At 45.4% G+C, this 23,392-nt stretch overlaps 1 protein-coding gene across 2 annotated transcripts in view; it reads left to right on the forward strand.

Annotated features, from left to right (window-relative positions):
• Positions 1-4,988: 4,988 nt before the first annotated feature.
• Positions 4,989-23,392, forward strand: part of RAB3GAP2 (RAB3 GTPase activating non-catalytic protein subunit 2) — a 62,745-nt gene continuing 44,341 nt past the window's right edge. For both annotated transcript variants that reach the window (XM_069954165.1, XM_069954166.1), the window contains exons 1-5: positions 4,989-5,202; positions 19,063-19,130; positions 21,029-21,155; positions 21,311-21,392; positions 23,166-23,213. In XM_069954165.1, the coding sequence (XP_069810266.1) occupies positions 5,106-5,202; positions 19,063-19,130; positions 21,029-21,155; positions 21,311-21,392; positions 23,166-23,213 (422 nt within the window). In that variant the 5' untranslated portion in view covers positions 4,989-5,105. The remainder of the gene's footprint in view (positions 5,203-19,062; positions 19,131-21,028; positions 21,156-21,310; positions 21,393-23,165; positions 23,214-23,392) is intronic.

Genomic DNA, 23,392 nt, shown 5'->3' on the forward strand with positions numbered 1-23,392 from the left:
TAGCTAGTCCTGCTCTCAGCTGTATCCAGTGTAGACAATGCTCTGTGAGCTCTGGACTGATACATTGTACATAACTAGTCCTGCTACCAGCTGAGAAGTAATACTATTATATCTAGTCTAGACAATGCTCTGTGAGCTCTATACGTCAGCAGCTGTACAACTCTCTCTGCTAGTTTGTTACAGTGTATCAGTCTGAAGTCCAGGCCATACACATGCAGCTTGGTTGAGCGTCCCCATTTCCTCTGACTGGGGAAAGAGAAGCCGCCTGCTGCCAGACTCCTTGCACAAGGGCATGTTGAAATGTCTGTCTCCCCCACTATCTGCCATTGGGATAGTCTGGGGGCCCTTGCATAGGTCAGATGGACTACTACTCCCACTAAAATCAGCGTTTTCGACCATCAATATTCCAGTGTAAAATAGGATTGTGAACCCCATGAAACATGGTCATGGATTGATGTGACAGAAGACAAATCTCTGTACAGAACTGTGGTATATGGTGGCGCTATTTCAGCAATGGTGAAAAGTAAATGATAATATTTTGTATTGAATCTTCCCCTTATAGACAGCGAACTATAAAAAAAGAAATGATGTCATAATGCGTATGAGTATTCTCTGTCTGCAGACATAGCGGATTTCTCAGTAATTTCATAAGGGACAATGCCTATTACATGTATTACAGCGCCATCTGGGGGATGACAGTGGTACTGCACCTCCACTGGTCCTCAGTCACCCTGGTGTCAGTGTGATGGCTGCACACTTAGGGTGCGTGCACACTACGGAATTCCAGCGTATGACCCGCGGCGTATCTCCGCCCGTGCCATAGACACTATTCTATGCACGGGCGGATTCTGTATTCCGCCAAAAGAAGTGACATGTAACTTCTTTGGGTGGGTTCATACTGAGGAATTCTCGAGGATAATGTCCGCAGAATTCCGCTGTCTGTGCCTTTCACTTCACCCTTCACTTCTTTCGGCGGATAGCGGAATACGCCGGCCCATAAAATGGTGTCTTTGGAGCTGGTGGAAAGGCGTGCGGCCGTGCGTGCAGACAGACAGCGGAATTCTGCGGACATTATCCTCGAGAATTCCTCAGTATGAACCAACCCTTTCGGCGGAATCCGCCCGTGAATAGAATAATGTCTATGGCACGGGCGGAGATGCGCGCCGCCGCGTGCGGGTATGAGTGACAGAATCTGCCGGGGGTCATACACTGGAATTCTGTAGTGTGCACGCACCCAAAGGGGTCTCTCACTACAAGGACTGTATACTTTGGATTGAAATTGGACCTAAGAGATCAGATGGTGACTGAGGAAACTGTGTTCCCTCCATTCTGATAACCTTAGTGACTAAGGGGGCCAATTGGCTGTCAATGGCTGGCCGCATAGTGATGGTGAGCTGTGCTCCTTGATGACCATTGGTCCTGGAGGCTAGAGGGGACGGAACTGTAAGAAGAATTTGCTTAAATCAGTCCCTGCTCCTGTATTGTGTGATTCGTTCCCACAATAAAATAAAATGGATTTTTATAAATATGAATTTTTCAGAACCTTTGATTAGGATAAATCTTATTTTTGGGGAAAATTGAACAGAAACGGTTTAGAACAAACCGATTCCCTCATCTCTAAGGGGAGGATCGGCCTCACCATCTAACCTGCATGTAAGGTCCAGTCTCCATGTGGATTGTTCTACCTGACTGATCCGGACCCTGGCTCTGTGGCTGCAGGCGGACCCCAGGACCCCCCTCTGATCACATCTACAACTTATGTTCTCTATTGCCACACACTGAATAGGAGCGGGGGCAGCAGACCGCCGCTATCCCTATGGGCTGCCCGGACGATCTAGCATTCACCTGGGCAGCCCACCACCTCACCTCCCCACGGTGTTCTTCTACCCAACCCCCCCCCCCCCCCCCCCCCGGACTCACCCGCTCGCTGCTGCCGCGTGGAATAGCGGCGGCAGTGAGCGGGAAACGAGGAGGAAAAGAGCGCTGACAGCGCTAGTTTGCTCCTCTCTTCGGCCCGTGGAATAGGGCCTAAAAATAGATGCCACCAAGATAGATAGTCCCCTCCTTAATTAGATATTAGAATTAGATAGATGCCACCAGTAGTTAGGTAATCCCCCATTAGGTAGATGCCACCAGTAGAGGGGTAATCCCCCATTAGGTAGATGCCACCAGTATGTAGGTAATCCCCCATTAGGTAGATGCCACCAGTAGTTAGGTAATCCCCCATTAGGTAGATGCCACCAGTAGAGGGGTAATCCCCCATTAGGTAGATGCCACCAGTATGTAGGTAATCCCCCATTAGGTAGATGCCACCAGTATGTAGGTAATCCCCCTTTAGGTAAATGTCCTCAGTATGAAGGTAATCCCCCTAGGTGTATGCCCCCAGTAGGTAATCCCCCTAGGTGTATGCCCCCAGTAGGTAATCCCCCTAGGTGTATGCCCCCAGTAGGTAATCCCCCTAGGTGTATGCCCCCAGTAGGTAGGTGATCCCCTACTATGTAGGTAATCTCCCTTTAGATGTTCCCAATGATTAATCTCCCCCCTCCCATTGGGTAAATTCTTATATGAGGTGAGTAATTGCCATGCCCATTTATTAGACAGTGCCCATTTATAACTGGGTAGGGCTTAGTAATGGGGGTCTGGCCTTTCACTCCCATCATATTTAGGAAGACGTGCGGGTGACTGCTGATGATTTTAATCTCTGCTCAAAAGACACGATCAGCTGACAGACAAGCGATTTCTTAATCAGCAGCTGATCCCCGATCTTTTTACATGGTCCAAATATCGGCAGTGAGGGTTCCTGCCACCCAGTTATTGGCCTGTGTAAAGGGATTTGACGCCATCGGACTTGTACCCCCACAACAGCTACACGGGTTGTGATCACCAGCAGTTTTGCAATAAACTTGTCAATGTGTATACATATATACGGCCACTAGGTGTCTCCCTCCCTGTCACACTGCGCTCCCTTCCTGCTGATACTGAAGACTGTAGAAGAATAAAACAAGATCATGGAATGTAATGTGAACAGGTGTCTATGTTGTACTTGGATTTTTAAAAATACCCAAACTTTGGAATTTATTTACTAGAACGTCCCTGTCCGGCCGGCTTCACACCGCTTTACACTTCTGGAAAAACACCAATAAAAACACCAGCGGCCAGATGTTAGCTGGAAGTTTATGATCGGCCTTACACGCAGTTTTTCCAAAGCGCAGCATGTAAAGGAGGTGGCGTTTTATTTCAGCAAACTGTGGCATTTTTTCTCCCTCAGATTCTAATAGGATTCTTCTGCCTGTCTCAAAAATACTATTCCTGTGCGTATGGTTTTTTTTTCTAGCGTTTTTGTCACTTTTTGTGGTTCAGCAGCTAGGTCATGTGAAAAAAAAAGGTCATCACACAAAAATGTCTAAACCACAAAAAAAAAAATCATTCACACAAAGTCAAAAACAGCAAAAAAAAGTTTTTCTGGTGGTTATTTTTTGAGTCCTGAAAAAGCTCCATAAAAAGGTTGTGTTAGGGCACCATAAGGCTGGAATCACACACGGCAGTTTTTGTGCCAAAGCCAGAAGTGGATTCAAATGGGATGGAGAATATACAGGGAGGACGTGTACTGCTCTTTCCTGTTGGCCATGTGTGAAAGCAGCATGAACTGCAGTACGTGGGCCGCACAGTTCACGCAGTGCGATCCCGTATGAATTAACATTGCGCCAACATAAAGGAAACTTTTTTAAAACAAAATGGGGGAGATTTATCAAAAATATAGGCCACTTTTCGGCGTGGAAAAGTCACAAAATTTTGTGAAACTGCATAGCTGCACAAAATTTAGTGACTTTTTCCTGACACTGATCAGCTTAGCTTATGCTGAAGGTAGGCATGACGTATCATGTATGATTACTTAATATAGCCGCACATGTGACTCTACACTAGATGTGGTGTATTTCACCCCCTAATGTGGAGCCGGCTCACTCCATGCATCAGGTGCAGAGCTATAGCATCACTACTTACCTTCCGGGGCTGTACAGTAAGGAGCAGGGATTCCCCCTCATACAACTGGGATTCCCTTCTCGATGGGGTTTCCTGCCCAAGAGCAGAAAGCTTTTGAGCGGACTTTAAAATCCCTCGTGCTGGAGTTGCAGTCTGGCTCCCAGGGGCTTAACCCCCCTGGGGGGTCAGACTATTCTCGCACTTTTTAATTTTTTTTCTTGGTGTATTGTCCTTTTTTTTTACTTTTTGTTTTTTCAGTTGCAGGCTTATGGTGCGTTTACACAAAAAAAGATTTATCTGACAGATTTTTGAAGCCAAAGCCAGAAACAGACTATGAAATGGGAATGGGTCATAAAGGAAAGACTGAGATTTCTCTATCCATTCCTGGCTTTGGCTACCAAAATCTGTCAGATAAATCTGCCTGTGTAAACGCATCCTTAGAGGTAAAAGCTGTCTGATAGACGGCATCCATTACTAGGCCGAGGCATAGTGTTAGCTGGTAAAAAATGGATAGCACTAATCCCGACATTACTACCCCAATAGCCACCACCACAGAGGTACTGGGAAGAGCCGGATATCAGTAGTCCCGAAGTGTCAAAGAGTGGCGCTCCTGGGCTGGGCGGTAGTAGGCTGGTATTATAAGGGGAATGTCTGTGACTTGATGGCCAAAGTATCTGTGGTCTTAGAGGGAGAAGAGATGGCAGCGACATATATGCTTACTCAACCTTATGTAAATGTGAGTATACTAAGAGTTTGCTTAATATACTGAGTTTGCTTATTGCCTTTTCTCACTATTTTCCAAATGTCTGCCTGCTGTCAGTGAATGGAAATAAAGTTTCATATATGTACTGGCAAATTTGCCACACGTAAAGATGGCGCCGTAGGCCGCAATCCTCAGGTCATGTGATTATCCATCTGTCGCCATGGAAATAGAAAAGCTGCAGAAGATTGTGTCGCTGGTTATCAGGGAAGCAGGGAGGAGGGGTGCGCATGCGCGGAGCTTTCGCGAGTCCACTGACAACTCACCAGGATGACGCACTTCCGGTGTGGCAGTCCGCAGCTGGAGGAGGGTGACGGGAGCCGGTGCCGGGAGCCTGACGGGCGGAGAGGCTGACCGGGACGGGATGGCGTGCACCCTGCTGGAGTTCTGCCGCTTCCAGGACATTAGGCCGGTCCGGGACTTCCTGTTCCCTCAGCTGAGGGAGGAGAAGAAGAATCCGGGTGAGTGCGGCGGGTGTGTAAGTGTGGAGGGTGTGTGATGTGTCAGTCCGGGTCCTGTCATCTATTGTGTACAACAGCGCCCCCGAACTGCGGCTCTCCTCAGGGAGAACTACAACTCCCAGCATGTCCGCACACACCAAGGCTCCCGGGGCATGATGGGAATTGTAGTTATACAACAGCAGGGGACACTGATATACACGGTGCTGTACCCCCCCCCCCCTATATATTATTATATACACTGTGCTGTACCCCTATATATTATTATATACACTGTACCCCTATATATTATATACACGGTGCTGCACCCCCCCAATATATTATTATATACACTGTGCTGTACCCCCCTATATACACTGTGCTGTACCCCTATATATTATATACACGGTGCTGTACCCCCTATACATACACTGTGCTGTACCCCTATATATATATATATACACTGTGCTGTACCCCCTATATATACACTGTGCTGTACCCCTATATATATACACTGTGCTGTACCCCCATATATACACTGTGCTGTACCCCCATATATTATTATATACAATGTGCTGTACCCCCCTATATATTATTATATACACTGTGCTGTACCCCTATATGTACACTGTGCTGTACCCCCCATATTATATACACTGTGCTGTACCCCCCCTATATATACACACTGTGCTGTACCCCCATATATACACTGTGCTGTACCCCCCCTATATATACACACACTGTGCTGTACCCCCATATATACACTGTGCTGTACCCCCCTATATATACACACTGTGCTGTACCCCCATATATTATTATATACACTGTGCTGTACCCCTATATATTATTATATACACTGTACCCCTATATATTATATACACGGTGCTGTACCCCCTATATTATTATATACACTGTGCTGTACCCCTATATATTATTATATACACTGTGCTGTACCCCTATATATTATTATATACACTGTACCCCTATATATTATTATATACACTGTACCCCTATATATTATATACACGGTGCTGCACCCCCCCCAATATATTATTATATACACTGTGCTGTACCCCCTATATATACACTGTGCTGTACCCCCCCATTATATTATTATATACACTGTGCTGTACCCCCTATATATACACTGTGCTGTACCCCTATATATATATATACACTGTGCTGTACCCCTATATATATATACACTGTGCTGTACCCCTATATATATATACACTGTGCTGTACCCCTATATATATACACTGTGCTGTACCCCCATATATACACTGTGCTGTACCCCCATATATTATTATATACAATGTGCTGTACCCCCCCTATATATTATTATATACACTGTGCTGTACCCCTATATGTACACTGTGCTGTACCCCCCATATTATATACACTGTGCTGTACCCCCCCTATATATACACACTGTGCTGTACCCCCATATATACACTGTGCTGTACCCCCATATATACACTGTGCTGTACCCCCCCTATATATACACACTGTGCTGTACCCCCATATATACACTGTGCTGTACCCCCCCTATATATACACACTGTGCTGTACCCCCATATATTATTATATACACTGTGCTGTACCCCCATATATTATTATATACACTGTGCTGTACCCCCATATATTGTTATATACACTGTGCTGTACCCCTATATATTATTATATACACTGTGCTGTACCCCTATAAATACACTGTGCTGTACCCCCTATATATACACTGTGCTGTACCCCCCTATAAATACACTGTGCTGTACCCTTATATATACACTGTGCTGTACCCCTATATATTATTATTATATACACTGTGCTGTACCCCTATAAATACACTGTGCTGTACCCTTATATATACACTGTGCTGTACCCCTATATATTATTATATACACTGTGCTGTACCCCTATAAATACACTGTGCTGTACCCCCTATATATACACACTGTGCTGTACCCCTATATATTATATACACTGTGTTGTACCCCCCTATATTATTATATACACTGTGCTGTACCCCCTATATATACACACTGTGCTGTACCCCTATATATGCACTGTGCTGTACCCCTATATATTATATACACTGTGCTGTACCCCTATATATTATATACACTGTGCTGTACCCCCTATATATACACTGTGCTGTACCCCCCTATATATACACTGTGCTGTACCCCTTTATATAATATACACTGTGCTGTACCCCCTATATATACACTGTGCTGTACCCCCTATATATACACTGTGCTGTACCCCTATATATTATATACACTGTGTTGTACCCCCCTATATTATTATATACACTGTGCTGTACCCCCCTATATATACACACTGTGCTGTACCCCTATATATGCACTGTGCTGTACCCCTATATATTATATACACTGTGCTGTACCCCTATATTATATACACTGAGCTGTACCCCCCTATATATACACAGTGCTGTACCCCCCCTATATATTATTATATACACTGTGCTGTACCCCTATATATGCACTGTGCTGTACCCCTATATATTATATACACTGTGCTGTACCCCTATATATTATATACACTGTGCTGTACCCCCTATATATACACTGTGCTGTACCCCCCTATATATACACTGTGCTGTACCCCTTTATATAATATACACTGTGCTGTACCCCCTATATATACACTGTGCTGTACCCCCTATATATACACTGTGCTGTACCCCCTATATATACACTGTGCTGTACCCCCTATATATACACTGTGCTGTACCCCCTATATATACACTGTGCTGTACCCCCTATATATACACTGTGCTGTACCCCCTATATATACACTGTCAGGGCTCCAGATGGCGACCAAAATGGTCGCCAATGCGACTGACGTTTTGCAAATGGCGCCCAGATTTATTAATCTGGGCGCCATTTGCGACTAGCCCCGGCGGCAGCGCGCTGTCTCTTTAAGATGCGCGGCTGATGCGCGGCTGCCGGGGGTGTCCCGTCCTATCCCCGGCAGCGCGGCGCATCAGTGAGCTGCCTGGGGCCCTGACTTCCGGCACAGGAAGCGCGCGTCAGAGACGCTTCCTGTGTCAGAAGTCACAGCCCCGGCGTACAGAGAGCTCACTGATGCGCCGCGCTGCCGGGGATAGGACGGGACACCCCCGACAGCCGCGCATCAGCCGGGGACAGCGTCCGAAGAAGAAGAGGATCGCCGGGGGAGCGGGTTGTCAGGTGAGTTTGTGTGTTTGTTTTTTTTAAATATTGCTTAGCATAGAGGAAAGGGGGGGGGGGCATCTATAATGGGGGGAGAAGAGGGGCCATCTTCAAGGGGGGGAGAGGGGGCCATCTATAAGGGGAGGGGGTATCTATAAGGGGGGGAGAAGAGGGGGCATCTATAATGGGGGGGGAGAGGGGGCATCCATAAGGGGAGGGGGTATCTATAAGGGGGGGAGAAGAGGGGGCATCTATAATGGGGGGGGAGGAGGGGGCATCTATAATGGGGGTAGAGAGGGTCATCTATAAGGGGAGGGGGTATCTATAAGGGGGGGGGAAGAGGGGGCATCTATAATGGGGGTAGAGGGGGTCATCTATAAGGGGAGGGGGCCATCTATAAGTGTAGGGCAAACTGGCTGCAGACACTGGGAGATAGATATATGCACAATTATTATTATCAGGGCCCCTCAGGTGTCTGTATTGTAGGGGGTCACTTGCATTAGTCACTAGGTGAGAGATATATCTATCTATATACACATCTTGTGGGGGGTCACTATGGCTACAGTCAGAAGTCTAGCTCAGTATGTATAGACTGTTGCAAGCTTTTAAAGGGAACCTGTCACCCCCCGTGACGGGGTGACAGGCTCCCAACCCCCCGTTAGAGCCCCCTATACTCACCTCATCGCGCCGGGTCCCGCTTCTGAAGATGGTCAGGTCACGGAGATCTCAGCCGCTGCAGCCCGGCGCGCACACTGAGAGATGAGTCCAATGCTCATAGAGAATGATGGAGCACTGGACTCTCCCATCATTCTCTATGAGCGTTGGACTCATCTCTCAGCGCACGCCGGGCTGCAGCGGCTGAGATCTCCGTGACCCGACCATCTTCAGAAGCGGGGTGAAGATGAGGTGAGTATAGGGGTCTCTAACGGGGGGTTGGGAGCCTGTCACCCCGGCACGGGGGTCGACAGGTTCCCTTTAAGTTCAAGTTGAGAAGAGTAAGCCTCATTAAAAGGCTAGCCAAGTGAAGCTGAAGTACTGAGTCAGACTGTATATGGTTGTCAGACTGTATATGGTTGTCAAGTTGCAAGTTTCCATGTTGAACGTTTTCAAACTAAGAAAAGAAAGGATCTAAAGGAGGAGGAGGAGGCTGCCGCGGCCTCTGCACACAGTAAGTCCCATTTAACATAACATTAATTTTACATGGTTTAAAATGTTGGCGACCAAATATTCTATTTGGCGCCTAAATTTTTCAGGTTAGGAGCCAATGGCTCCTAGGTAAATTTTTTAGTCTGGAGCCCTGCACTGTGCTGTACCCCCTATATATACACTGTGCTGTACCCCCTATATATACACTGTGCTGTACCCCCTATATATACACTGTGCTGTACCCCCTATATATACACTGTGCTGTACCCCCTATATATACACTGTGCTGTACCCCCCTATATATACACTGCGCTGTACCCCCCTATATATACACTGTGTTGTACCCCCTATATATACACTGTGTTGTACCCCCTATATATACACTGTGCTGTACCCCCTATATATACACTGTGCTGTACCCCCTATATATACACTGTGCTGTACCCCCTATATATACACTGTGCTGTACCCCCTATATATACACTGTGCTGTACCCCCTATATATACACTGTGCTGTACCCCCCTATATATACACTGCGCTGTACCCCCCTATATATACACTGTGTTGTACCCCCCTATATTATTATATACACTGTGCTGTACCCCCTATATATACACTGTGCTGTACCCCCTATATATACACTGTGCTGTACCCCCTATATATACACTGTGCTGTACCCCCTATATATACACTGTGCTGTACCCCTATATATTATATACACTGTGCTGTACCCCTATATATTATATACACTGTGCTGTACCCCCTATATATACACTGTGCTGTACCCCCTATATATACACTGTGCTGTACCCCCTATATTATATACACTGTGCTGTACCCCCTATATTATATACACTGTGCTGTACCCCATATATTATATACACTGTGCTGTACCCCCTATATTATATACACTGGGCTGTACCCCCCTATATACACTGGGCTGTACCCCCTTATATACACTGGGCTGTACCCCCCTATATACACTGGGCTGTACCCCCCTATATACACTGAGCTGTACCCCCTTATATATACACTGTGCTGTACCTTTCTTCTCCTTTTTTCCTGGACCTCTGCTCTAGTGTATACAGATGTGTTGTGTTGCCTGCAGTATATACCATATGTAATGTACTGATTCAATGGGTGGGACATGTCATTCAATTCCCTTATATATGGTGGTGGTATATACATTGTATAGTCTTTCTGTAGTCCTGTCTATGGAGGCTGTCTAGATGATGATTAAAGGGGAACTCTGGAGAAAATAGTTTTCAAATCAACTAATATCAGAAAGTTATATAGATTTGTAATTTACTTCTATTTAAAAATGTCCAGTCTTCCAGTATTTATCAGCTGCTGTATGTCCTGCAGAAAGTATTCTCTCCAGTCTAGCTAGAGAAAAAGAGAACAGAGACAGCGCTCCATGTGCAGGACCAGATGCAATGGGATGTATAGAATTTCAGTACCGGAGTGAAACCGGCTCCACTCTCACCTGGCTGAGTTGTGCAAGATCGAGGCAGAACTCTCCATGCGTATCCTCAAGAAGGGAACCAGTGTGCGGCCTTCCTGCAAACCCCCCGCCAGCGCCGTCACAAGATGCAGACCTCCTCCAGCAGGTATAACAGGCGCAGCTACTCCCAACAGATGAAGTATAAAACTAATTTATTAGGACAATTCATTAGAAGAGACCAGTCTGGTCTAGAAGCGCGTAATGCTGAGCCTTTTATACACGTTTTTATTATTTTAATAAAGTAGTTTTACACATCATCTGTTGGGAGTAGCTGCGCCTGGTATACCTGCTGGAATTTTCAGAGGAGGTCTGCATCTTCTCTCCAGTCTGACACAGTGCTCTCTGCTGCCACCTCTGTCCATGTCAGGAACTGTCCAGAGCTGCAGCAAATCCCTATAGAAAACCTTTCCTGCTCTCCAGACTGGAAAGAATACACCACTTCCTGCAGGACATACAGCAGCTGATAATTACTGGAAGACTGGAGATTTTGAAATTAAAGTAATTTACAAACCTATATAACTTTCTGATGCCAGTTATTTGAGAACATTTTTGTTTGTCCTCTGGAGTATCCCTTTAAGGGTACAAACACACTCAGCAGATACGCAGCCGATTTGATGGTGCAGATTTGATGCTGTGTTCAGTTATTTAGATCTAATCTGCTGCGTATCTGCTGAGTATCGCAGCAGTAAATACGCAGCGTATATGCCGTGTGTGTTTGTACCCTAAATGAGACTGAGACTTATCTCAGTGTGGACTCGCTGCAATCCATACTACAGAAATCCATTCTGCATTAGATCTTTGTATAGTTGTTCAATTTGCAATATGAAAATCTGACTCGTGTGAACATCACCCTAATGTAACAAGGGAAACAGTAGAAACGTCCATTGGGAATGGAGGACTGATCCGTGTATTTCTATTGACAGAGTAGCTGACGGCAGCGGGCAGTGCCGCCTTGTTTAGCTGCTCGCCCTGAGATCAGAAGCTGATGAGGGGGACTGTGACTTCCCAGCTGTCCTGCTATAGCGCCCCCTGCTGACGACATGTTCTGTACACATTTCTAGGACTGATTCTTGTACAAAAAGAATAAAAATATGAACTTGTCTTCGGAAGCCAAGACAGAAGCTGCCGACTCTGTAGCGTGGGTGTCGCTGGCACTTCTGTCTCCTGCCTTGTAGTCCGCTTCCATTCAACAATCCAGCATAGAGGCTGGAGAAACATGGAAGCCACTGCTGGGGGGGTTGCGGAACTGGTGGAAGAATGTTCTCTGCATATAGAACATAAAACTAATTGTCTGTTAAAAAGTTTTGCAAAGTCCTCACAAGTTTTTCAAGATCTCTGCTTGCTGTCATGGAAAAGGAAGCTTTATTGCAGTTTCCTTTTATACTGTGCCTCTTAAAGGGGTACTCTGCTGAAACATAACTTTTGCTAGGTTGCTGCCCATGGTGAGACTAACAATTCCTTCCATACTTGTTGTTATTTATTCAATCTCCTTCCCCCAGTTTTCAGCTACTGCTTTCTGCTGAAGACACAAAAATCTCTGTGTAAGCTTTTATCTCAGTCTCCCTCTCCTCCCCCCTCCCTTCCAAAACGACTGATATAAACAAACCCCTAACTAGCTGTATCTGCAACATTGTAGCTATTATGTTATGCTGGGAGGATTAATCACAATGTGTTCAGCAGAACTCAGAGTTCAGTGTCTTCAGCAGAAAGCAGCAGCTCAGAACTAGGGGAAGGAGACTGAATAGATAATAACAAGTATGGAAGGAATTGTTAGTCTCACCATGGGCAGCAGCATATCAAAAGGTATATTTGCGTGGAATACCCCTTTAAGTCCATTTTAAAATAAATAAATTGTCACGAACTCATAGCAATTTTCATTCCTTCAGTTGTCACACTCCATGTAATTCTAACATATTTGTAGATCACTTCAGTCCTTGCTGCTGTGAATCGGTGGTGACTCTGTCTCCTGTCCCTGCAATCTGCTTTCTGGTAGGGCTTAGGTCCTATTCACACATCAGTAATCGTGGACCCGCAACTTCAGTTCGTATTCGGATGTGTACTTGTCCCCCTCCACATTCAGAAGTGCCTTAGCATGTGTTCTGTGCTGGTAAGGGAGAGCCTGAGAAAGAGAGAGTCAGTCCACACTGTTCCTTAAAGGTATTTCAAGGCTTCCCTCTCAACTCGGACAGTCCATAAAGCTCAGTGTACCCTCTGCTGTATGTCCATAGTACTGCGGAATAGTATTCCGAGTGCTTAGTGTAACCCTTTCATTGCTGTTGCTTCTTTTCTTTGTGCTCACGTTGCACCTTGCAACCATAGACTATAATTGAGCCCATGTCCGGTAATCAGATGGGCCGAGTGCCGAAGCTTTCCCCACCTTCATATATCAGTGAGGGTCTCCGCACTTGAACGTTGTCGTGTCACAAATTGTTTGAAGGGACTTAAACACTTTAAAGGGGTACTCCAGCAAAAACATTTTTCTTTTAAATCAACTGGTGCCATAAAATGCTAGAGATTTGTAAATTTACTTCTATTAAAAATCTCAAGTTTTCCAGTACTTATCAGCTGCTGTATGTTGTGAAGGAAGTGGTGTATTCTTTCCAGTCTAGAGAGCAGGAGGGGTTTTCTATGGGGATTTGCTGCTGCTCTGGACACCACCTGACATGGACAGAGGTGGCAGCAGAGAGCACTGTGTCAGACTGGAGAGAATACACCACTTCCTGCAGGACATACAGCAGTTGATGTACTGGAAGATTGGATTTTTTTATGGAAGAAATTTACAAATCTCTGGCACTTTCTGGCACCAGTTGATTTGAAAGACATTTTTTTTTCTTGCTGGAGTACCCCTTTAAAGGCTGATGCTGCCTCCACTTTTATGGCATTCTAAGACGACAGCCGAGATCCCCCCCCCCACTGATCCTTTGTGCAGAATGATACCTTATTGTAGAGCTGCCAGTGACTCAGCCCGTCCTATACGTAGACGTAATCTTAGTCAATCAGACGTGGAGCAATCACTTTATGACGCCTCAAATGGCTGAAAACGTGACGGCAGCCGAACGCGGCATAAAAGTAAAACTGTCAAGGAGAGAGACGGCGGAAAGGTTAGACGGATGACGTGTGCGGTGAATGTCATCAGCCTCTCATTCACCGGCTGTTTGATGTACCCCTTTGGCATCGAATTCTATAAAATCCTGATACTACAATGGGATGATGTGCTGGACTGTTGGATGGATAGTTGTATTATCTGCATCTTCAGTCTCTGAATCTGGGGGGGGGGGGGGTCTCAGAAGCCGCACCCCACTTATTATAAAAGCGATGATATAGGCCCCCCTTTAGGGTTTGCACCATACATAGGGGAGTATGATAGTGTGTAGATGACATGGAGCATCCACCTCATACACAGCCTGGTGCAGGGTTCTGTGCTGGATGTTCTGCCGCATCCTCCTTCCGCTCAGCAGATGGGTTGCTGTGGGCATGCAGATTTCCCTCTCATCTGATCAGTGGGCATGCCTGTCTGTGCTATCAGAGGAGGGTGCACGATGGAATAGCTGTGACTCATTCTGAATGGAAATTTTGTACCCATTGCTGCACATAAGTCGTATATATAGCACCGCTGCTTGTGCTCTGTGAGCGGCGTCGTAGTGACTGTGACGCTTCACTCCTTTAGGCCTTAAGAGCTGCTTAATGTTTAATGCCTGGGGAGGTCTCCTTAAAGGGGGATTCCACACAAACATAACTTTTGATATGTTTCTGCCCATGGTGAGACTAACAATTCCTTCCATACTTGTTATTATCTATTCAGTCACCTTCCCCCAGTTCTCAGCTGCTGCTTTTTGCTGAAAACACAAAAATCTGTTGTGAGCTTTTCTCTCTGTCTTCCCCTCCTCCCCCCTCCCTTCTGAGACAGGCTTTATCTGCAACATTATAGCTTCTTTGTAATGCCGTGAGTAATAATCACAGTGAGTTTATCAGCAACTTGACCTCAGATAAGCCCTTCCAGTAGGGCTGGGCGATATTGGCCTAAATCAATATCGCGGTTTATCGCATATGCAGCTGTGGTAACGATAATTGGATGATAACTATGACACCCCCCCTTTGTAAGCCACACCCACTTGGCCATACCAAACTGGGGATATTTTGTTTCAATAAAGTTTAAAAAAAGGACAGTAACTTAATGAGCAGCAACCCAAACTATGGACACACCACAGGACGTATATATACACAGGTATACAGCTATGTACACACTACAGGACGTGTATATACAGGTATACAGCATACAGCTATGTGCACACTACAGGACGTGTATATACAGGTATACAGCTATGTACACACTACAGGACGTGTATATACAGGTATACAGCTATGTACACACTACAGGACGTGTATATACAGGTATACAGCATACAGCTATGTGCACACTACAGGACGTGTATGTACAGGTATACAGCATACAGCTATGTGCACACTACAGGACGTGTATATACAGGTATACAGCTATGTACACACTACAGGACGTGTATATACAGGCATACAGCTATGTACACACTACAGGACGTGTATATACAGGTATACAGCATACAGCTATGTGCACACTACAGGACGTGTATATACAGGTATACAGCATACAGCTATGTGCACACTACAGGATGTGTATGTACAGGTATACAGCATACAGCTATGTGCACACTACAGGACGTGTATATACAGGTATACAGCTATGTACACACTACAGGACGTGTATATACAGGCATACAGCTATGTACACACTACAGGACGTGTATATATAGGTATACAGCTATGTACCCACTACAGGACGTGTATATACAGGTATACAGCATACAGCTATGGACACACCACAGGACGTGTATATACAGGTATACAGCATACAGCTATGGACACACCATAGGACGTGTATATACAGGTATACAGCTATGTACCCACTACGGGACGTGTATGTACAGGTATACAGCATACAACTATGGACACACTACAGGACGTGTATATACAGGTATACAGCTATGTACACACTACAGGACGTGTATATACAGGAATACAGCATACAGCTATGTACACACCACAGGACTTTATATACAGGTATATTGTTATGGGGTTACTGACTGGCACATTATAGGGGGTCTGTAGATGAGTAGATGGATAGATAGGAGGTAGATAGATAGAGATATAGACAGATAGGTAGGTAGATAGATAATAGATAGATCTATCTATCTCCTATCTATCATCTATCCTATCTATCTTCAAAAAGTAGCAGCATTCCAATTGAATTGTGAATAAATTTACACCTTTTTTCATTCATGTCGAAAACAGCGACGTTTCTGACCACAATCGTGTTCTTTTCTCAAGCCAAATGTTATTTGGCTTGAGAAAAGACAACGGTTGTGGTCAGAAACGCTGCTGGGACCTGCAGGTTAGGGGGCGCTGGGACGTGCCGGGCCGCTGAGAGAGGCAGCTGCGGGCCACTGGAACTGGGTGACATGAGCAAGGGCGGTGTGCCGTGACGGGCGAGTGACTCCGGGCCACTCTGAGACGCCGGGAGGTTAGGGGGGTGCTGGGACGGGCGGGTGGCGGCTCCGCTGTGATGTGATGTGCTGTGCCGGGCCGCTGGAAGAGGCTGAGACTGACAGGATCACTAAGACGGGCCAGGTCGGTGATACCGGGAGGTTGTGCTGGGACAGGCTGAGACGATCGGGCCGCTCTGACGCGCCGGGCGGGAGTAAAGGGGGGAAGGGGGGGTTAACACACACAGTGCCAGTCTCCTATGTGCTGTTTGTGCGTCCCTGCGCACACAGCACATGAGTTCTCATCCAACCTGTGCAGCTCAGGGCTCAGACGGCGAGATGTGAGTGAAAATACCGCAGATACCGTCCTGGCAAAGTTGAGGTCGGTTAACCGACGCCAGAGACTGTATCGGTATTTTCACGGTATACCACCCAGCCCTACCTTCCAGCATTACAAATAAGCTTCAATGTTGCAGATAAAGCCTGCCAGGCACTTTTTTTACATCAGCCGTATCAGAAGGGAGGGGGGAGGAGGGGGAGACAGAGAGAAAAGCAGAATGTCTTCATCTGAGAACTGGGGGAAGGAGACTGAATAGATAATAAGTATGGAAGGAATTGTTAGTCTCACCATGGGCAGCAACATATCAAAAGTTATGTTTGAGCAGAATACCCCTTCAATGTTTATTGGGTGACTGCACAAGTAGGTAAAGATGGAGAAAGTGCAAGAGGGAACATATCTGGTGGGAGAATCACAGGATCCCCAGTGGGTGTTATATGTATTGTCTTTAGTGTAGGAGGCTATGCAATGGGTTCTCATTAAGGTTCACTGTATAAGACCGTGTTCACACAGAGTGTTTGATATAGAGACAGTAAAATTTGTCTGATTTCAGATCCTGTTTTTTTGCTGTTGTGTGAACATACCCTAACACACAGGTGTCAAACTTATGGCCCTCCAGCTGTTGCAGAACTACAATTTCCATCATGCCTGGACAGCCAAAACTTTAGATGGCGGACTGCCTCTACATAAATCCCGTGCGTGTCGGAGCGCACAGCCGAAAACCTACGCCACCTGAAAGGTGGAGTAGGTTTTCGGCGTATCTTTCAGTTTAAAAAATAATGAATCGTGCGGACTATGAGCCAGCGCCCCCTGTCCCGCCCTCTCCACACCCCCCCCCCGCCCCCCCCCCCCCCCCCGGCGTCCGCGGCGGAAAGTGGCGATTTGTGAATATTTTATTTGCAAAACGGCCATTTGCGAATAAAATAATACGCAAATCGGCACTTTCTGCCGAAAATACACAAACCGCCTCTTGATACATGTCGCCCATAGTCTCCATGTGTTTCTATGAGCACTCCGGCCCCCTCCCATCACAACTTCTGAATAAAAGTTTAGGTACGCTGCAGTGTTTTGGTTCAAAAAATCATCCTAGAGCGTTATTAACGATTTGAAGGGGTTAAACTCCCATTTCCATTCTTGTACACACATTGCGGCGGTCAGCGCGTAGGCCGGCAGTGTCATCTCTGGTCAGTATTACCGGTCAGGGACGCATCTATGCAGCAGATGGATGAGCCGTGCCGGTGTATGCAGGTCAGTGCAGGCTTTATATAACAAGACGCCCACACAACGGAGACCTCCCTCCTCCCAATACAATTCGTGGCAGAAAACATACAATCTTCCTTCTGTCTTTTTGAAGTGAGGGCTGAAGGACGCTGTGATTCCTAGGAGCTGTATATAGCACATTGATGCCTCTAACAAAACTGACAATTCTCTATGACCCTGGTAGAAGGGATGCATTGCCATGCCGGCAGCGTACGCATCACCATTGTCATGCGGGTTTGCAAACTCTTTGTAGTAGAGGAGAGAGGGCAGGACTCCGGTGGTGCTCAAGGTGGCAGAAACCAGCAATATATAGAAGAGAACCCGGCGCTCACCAAATCGTTTCCTTCATTTATTTAGTGCAGATTGCATCAATATCACAGCAGTACGCGTTTCGGCCAAGCTGGAGCTAAAGCTGATCAAGGCCGTGCTTGGCCGAAACGCGCACTGCTGTAATATTGATTCATTTTGCACTAGATAAATACAGAAAACGATTTGGTGAGTGGCGGGTTCAAACTCTTTGTAGTCTGATTCTGAACTTTTACTTTCTCATGTGATCCCAACTTCTCTGTTACCTACTGAATGCACGTTACTGATCAGACTACACAGGGTTGGTTTGTAGTCTGTAACCATGGTGACACATGGGAGCTTGCCAAGTTTTGCAACATCTGGAGCATATTGAATACAAAGGAGGTCATTTTTATCACCACAAGAAAAGTGTGCATAGAGGTATACACCCACCAAGAGATACCTACCTGCTGCTCTTTTAGGCCTACACAGGAGATGCACCTTCTAGTGGTTGGTGCATATGGGAAGTACAGACTCCTAGCAGCGGGTCTCAATTTTACAGTGCATTTTGTCTGCACGTTTATTTCTTGTATTGTATCTTAAGCAAGAAATTATATTTTTTTATTTTTCCTTTATAGAAAACTTATCCAGTTGGGAAAATGAAGACTGGGGATCATGGGAAGAGAATGAAAGTAAAGAAGTGGCGGTAAGGTTAATTCTTCTGTTGTCCCCTCTGTTATTGGAGCAGATCTCCCAGAACGTGTCAGATATTTTACTGCAGATGTTTTTATTATGTCCAAATATACTTAGGATGGGGGATGCAGATAAATACATGTGTACTCACCTGCTGCTGATCCCCCACTGGTGCTTCCTGTTCTGTCCTGACTCATAGGAAGTGCCTGCTCAGCCAATCACTGGCCACAGTGGTGACCCGCCTCACAGTGATTGGCTGAACAGACACTTCCTATATGTGGGGACCAGCAGGGCATCGGCAGCTTGTAGGTACATGTCTATTTATTGTCTCTCCCGTCCTCTGTATTTTTAGCCACATTTCCCAACCTTTGCAAAATGACTTCCATCGTGCCCCCTCAGCTGTTCCTGCCATTAAGGTAGATGGAGCAGTGACCAGTACATTGCTTATACGTTGGTACACCCTTTTGATATGCCAACATGTACACTGAACACAGCTCTATTCTACATAGCTCTATTCCAGAAAGCTCTATTCCAGAAAGCAGTATCACTGGGGGTATTGGTCGTCATCCAGCCTCCCCGGCTCCGCAGCATTTAGTTAAGGACATATTCATGGAAGGATCTGCTCATAGATCTCTGTAAGAAAGAGCTGAATAGAAGCGATAACAGCCGCACGGGAGGCACAAGCATTTATGTTTTCTTATTTAAAGGAGAAATGCTGTGTAAGTTATTAGGCCTTTATAGCCAACCGCACCTATTTTTGTATATTTGTTTATATGTATTAATGGTGCGTTCACACCTACAGGATCTGCAGCTGATTTTCTGCAGCAGATTTCATTTAAATAACTGAACACAGCATCAAATCTGCTGCAGATCCTGTAGGTGTGAACGCACCCTAAAGGGGTATTCCCGATCCTGAAAACTGAGACACAATGGTGGATACACCTCTGTACTATATACATACACTGTGGATACGCCTCTGTACTATACACAGCTACACTGTGGATACACCTCTGTACTATATACAGCTACACTGTGGATATACCTTTGTAGTATACAGCTACACTGTGGATACACCTCTGTACTATATACATACACTGTGGATACACCTCTGTACTATATACAGCTACGCTGTGGATATACTTCTGTAGTATACAGCTACACTGTGGATATACCTCTGTACTATATACATACACTGTGGATACACCTCTGTACTATATACAGCTACACTGTGGATATACCTCTGTAGTATACAGCTACACTGTGGATATACCTCTGTACTATATACATACACTGTGGATACACCTCTGTACTATATCCTGCTACACTGTGGATATACTTCTGTAGTATACAGCTACACTGTGGATATACCTCTGTACTATATACATACACTGTGGATACACCTCTGTACTATATCCTGCTACACTGTGGATATACTTCTGTAGTATACAGCTACACTGTGGATATACCTCTGTACTATATACATACACTGTGGATACACCTCTGTACTATATACAGCTACACTGTGGATATACCTCTGTACTATATACAGCTACACTGTGGATACACCTCTGAACTATATACATACACTGTGGATACACCTTTGTACTATATACAGCTACGCTGTGGATACACCTTTTTACTATATACAGCTACACTGTGGATACACCTCTGAACTATATACAGCTACACTGTGGATACACCTCTGTACTATATACAGCTACACTGTGGATACACCTCTGTACTATATACAGCTACACTGTGGATACACCTTTGTAGTATACAGCTACACTGTGGATACACCTCTGTAGTATATACAGCTACACTGTGGATACACCTCTGTAGTATATACAGATACACTGTGGATACACCTCTGTAGTTATCATTACTTATGATGTCTTGTATTATTCTCAGGCTGAAGAAGAGGTCTCGGGTAAGGCGGCGCCCTCGGTGTACTGGCTGCAGGACTGTGTGCTCTCCCTCTCTCCCACCAATGATCTCATGGTGATCGCCCACGAGCAGAAGGCTGTATTTCTATCACGTAAGACTTTGCCTCCTTTCTTTTGCGTCTCGCTCAGTTATAAGTGTATAGTTCTTCTGTGTAGGTTTCTGTTAGTCTTTTGTTCGCTGTTATCGGCCTTTATGAGATTAGTAGTGATTTATCCATCACTTATATTTATTGCTCTAATTTCACAGCTAAATGGAAAGCTGATGGGAAAGGCCGAGAGGAGATGCAGTATGAAGTGGTCTGGAGCGGCCCTCTAAATGTGGAAGAGAAGTATGTCCCCCCCCCCCCTCCATAACTTGTATGCAATAGAATATGCAAAATCTCACCACCAGCCTTTAGGGGAACTATCAGCAGGTTGGACAAATCTAACCTGCTGATAGTTCCCTATAGTGCACAGGGTGCTGAGGATGATATGTCTTTTGCCTTTATCCTCAGTGCCGTTCCCGTGTGGTTATTAAGAGCACTGGGGGCGTGGCTACTGAGCACCAATCCGCCCAGCCCCCTCCATTCATAAGCATTAGAGGGGGCGGGCTGTCCGTAGCCCCCCCCGTACAGTGATCCACCCCCTCAATTAATTACCAATGAAGGGGGAAGGCCGGAGTGGTGCTTGGCGGGCCGGTAGCTAATAGCTTGCCGGGCACAACTAACAGCACAGGGCTTAGGCTAAAAGTAAGAGACATATCATTCTCAGCCCCCCGTGCCCATTAGGAAGTTAGATTCGTCTGACCTGCTGATAGTTGTTGTTATAATTTCATTACAATCATTCTTTCTCATCACTGACTCGTTTCAGACCTTGATCATGGCTGTTGGGGTGCTATTAGACAAAGTGATTTTAACGATAAATGATCACAAACAAGATCGTTTATCATTAACCTGAAATCATTCACCATATTACACAGAGTGATAATTGTTAGTTACAACCGTTACTATAATCGGTTACTGATCTGATCCCAGCAAATGAAGGAACGATGTGGAGTTACAGCGAATGATTAGTGACCTATTAACAAAGATTTTGGTGTCAGCACTGGACGAACGATTTCTCTTTTGTCGTCTCATCGTTGCTGCATTTACACGAAACTGTTATTGTTTTATAATTTGCACGATAATCGTCCCGTGTAATAGTCTCCATAGAGTGTAAAGAAAAAGTCACCTATTGACAGATTTGCCCTTGAATGAATAATGGTGGCTGTCCTGGGCATGAGATGGAAGCGTCTCTCTCCTATGGAGCTGGTGCTGACACATTTACACAGGTGCCGGTTCCACTTCTGGGCGCAGGAATGACACATACAGAATGGTGCCACCACTGTGTGCAAGGATGAAACATAGAGACAAGCTCTAATGTGTGTCCTCTGGTGCCACCAGGTGTCAAAAAGCATCACCAAGTTGCTGTTGACTGATCCAGTACTGTTATTTCTATGTATTTCTATTTTCTTTGCTCAGCTCTCTTCATTAGGCACATGAAAACATTTCTTGGTTTGGCTCGGCTCATACTGCAATTAGTTTTTTTTATCTGTTTTATGCAATTAATTTTTTTTTGCGTACACAAAAACATCATTGACCATGTTTTTGTGTATGCTTAAAAAAGCTGATGCTTTTTTATCCATTTTTTCATATGTGTATGTTTGTTGAGCCTCATTCAGTTGGTAACCACTTAAAGCGTGGCCGTGACCAGTCTCCCAGAGCTGGAGCATCTCTCTTGGCCGTGGATCATTGCTCTGGCTAATGGTAATGAGTTGGAGTCCACCCTCTTTATTGTCCATTGCTCTGGCTAATGGGGACCCCCAGCTACTACTGAAACAACACCCTGACCAGGCGAGGACCACACAAGTGTGTAAACCAGGGATTCTCGTGTGAAATCAGAATTTATTTACCTCCATTTCCTCTTGTATTTACATAGATTTTCTTTCAGCACAATTTGTGTTTAGATAAAGTCCTAAGAATAAGACGCTGACGGCAGTGGTGGTGGGATCCGTCATGGGTTTACATTGTGCATAATGCATTTATATCCTCTGTCTAATCCCAGGCCGTTCTTTGCTTTTGCAGCGAGTTTATCAGCAGCGCGCTGTGCATCCCGTTGGCGAGCCAGAAAAGGTAATTGTGTGACTGAAACGTGTCTTAGACAGAGGGGTTTAAATGGGTAGTTCACCCCACAAATTTTTCTTTCAAATGCACTGGTTCCAGAAAGTGCTAGAGATTTGTAATTTACTTCTATTTGATAAACTTTCAGTACTTATCAGCTGCTGTATGTCCTGCAGGAAGTGGTGTATTCT

This window comes from Dendropsophus ebraccatus, chromosome 15, assembly GCF_027789765.1.
Source record: "Dendropsophus ebraccatus isolate aDenEbr1 chromosome 15, aDenEbr1.pat, whole genome shotgun sequence".
Lineage (NCBI taxonomy): Eukaryota > Metazoa > Chordata > Amphibia > Anura > Hylidae > Dendropsophus > Dendropsophus ebraccatus.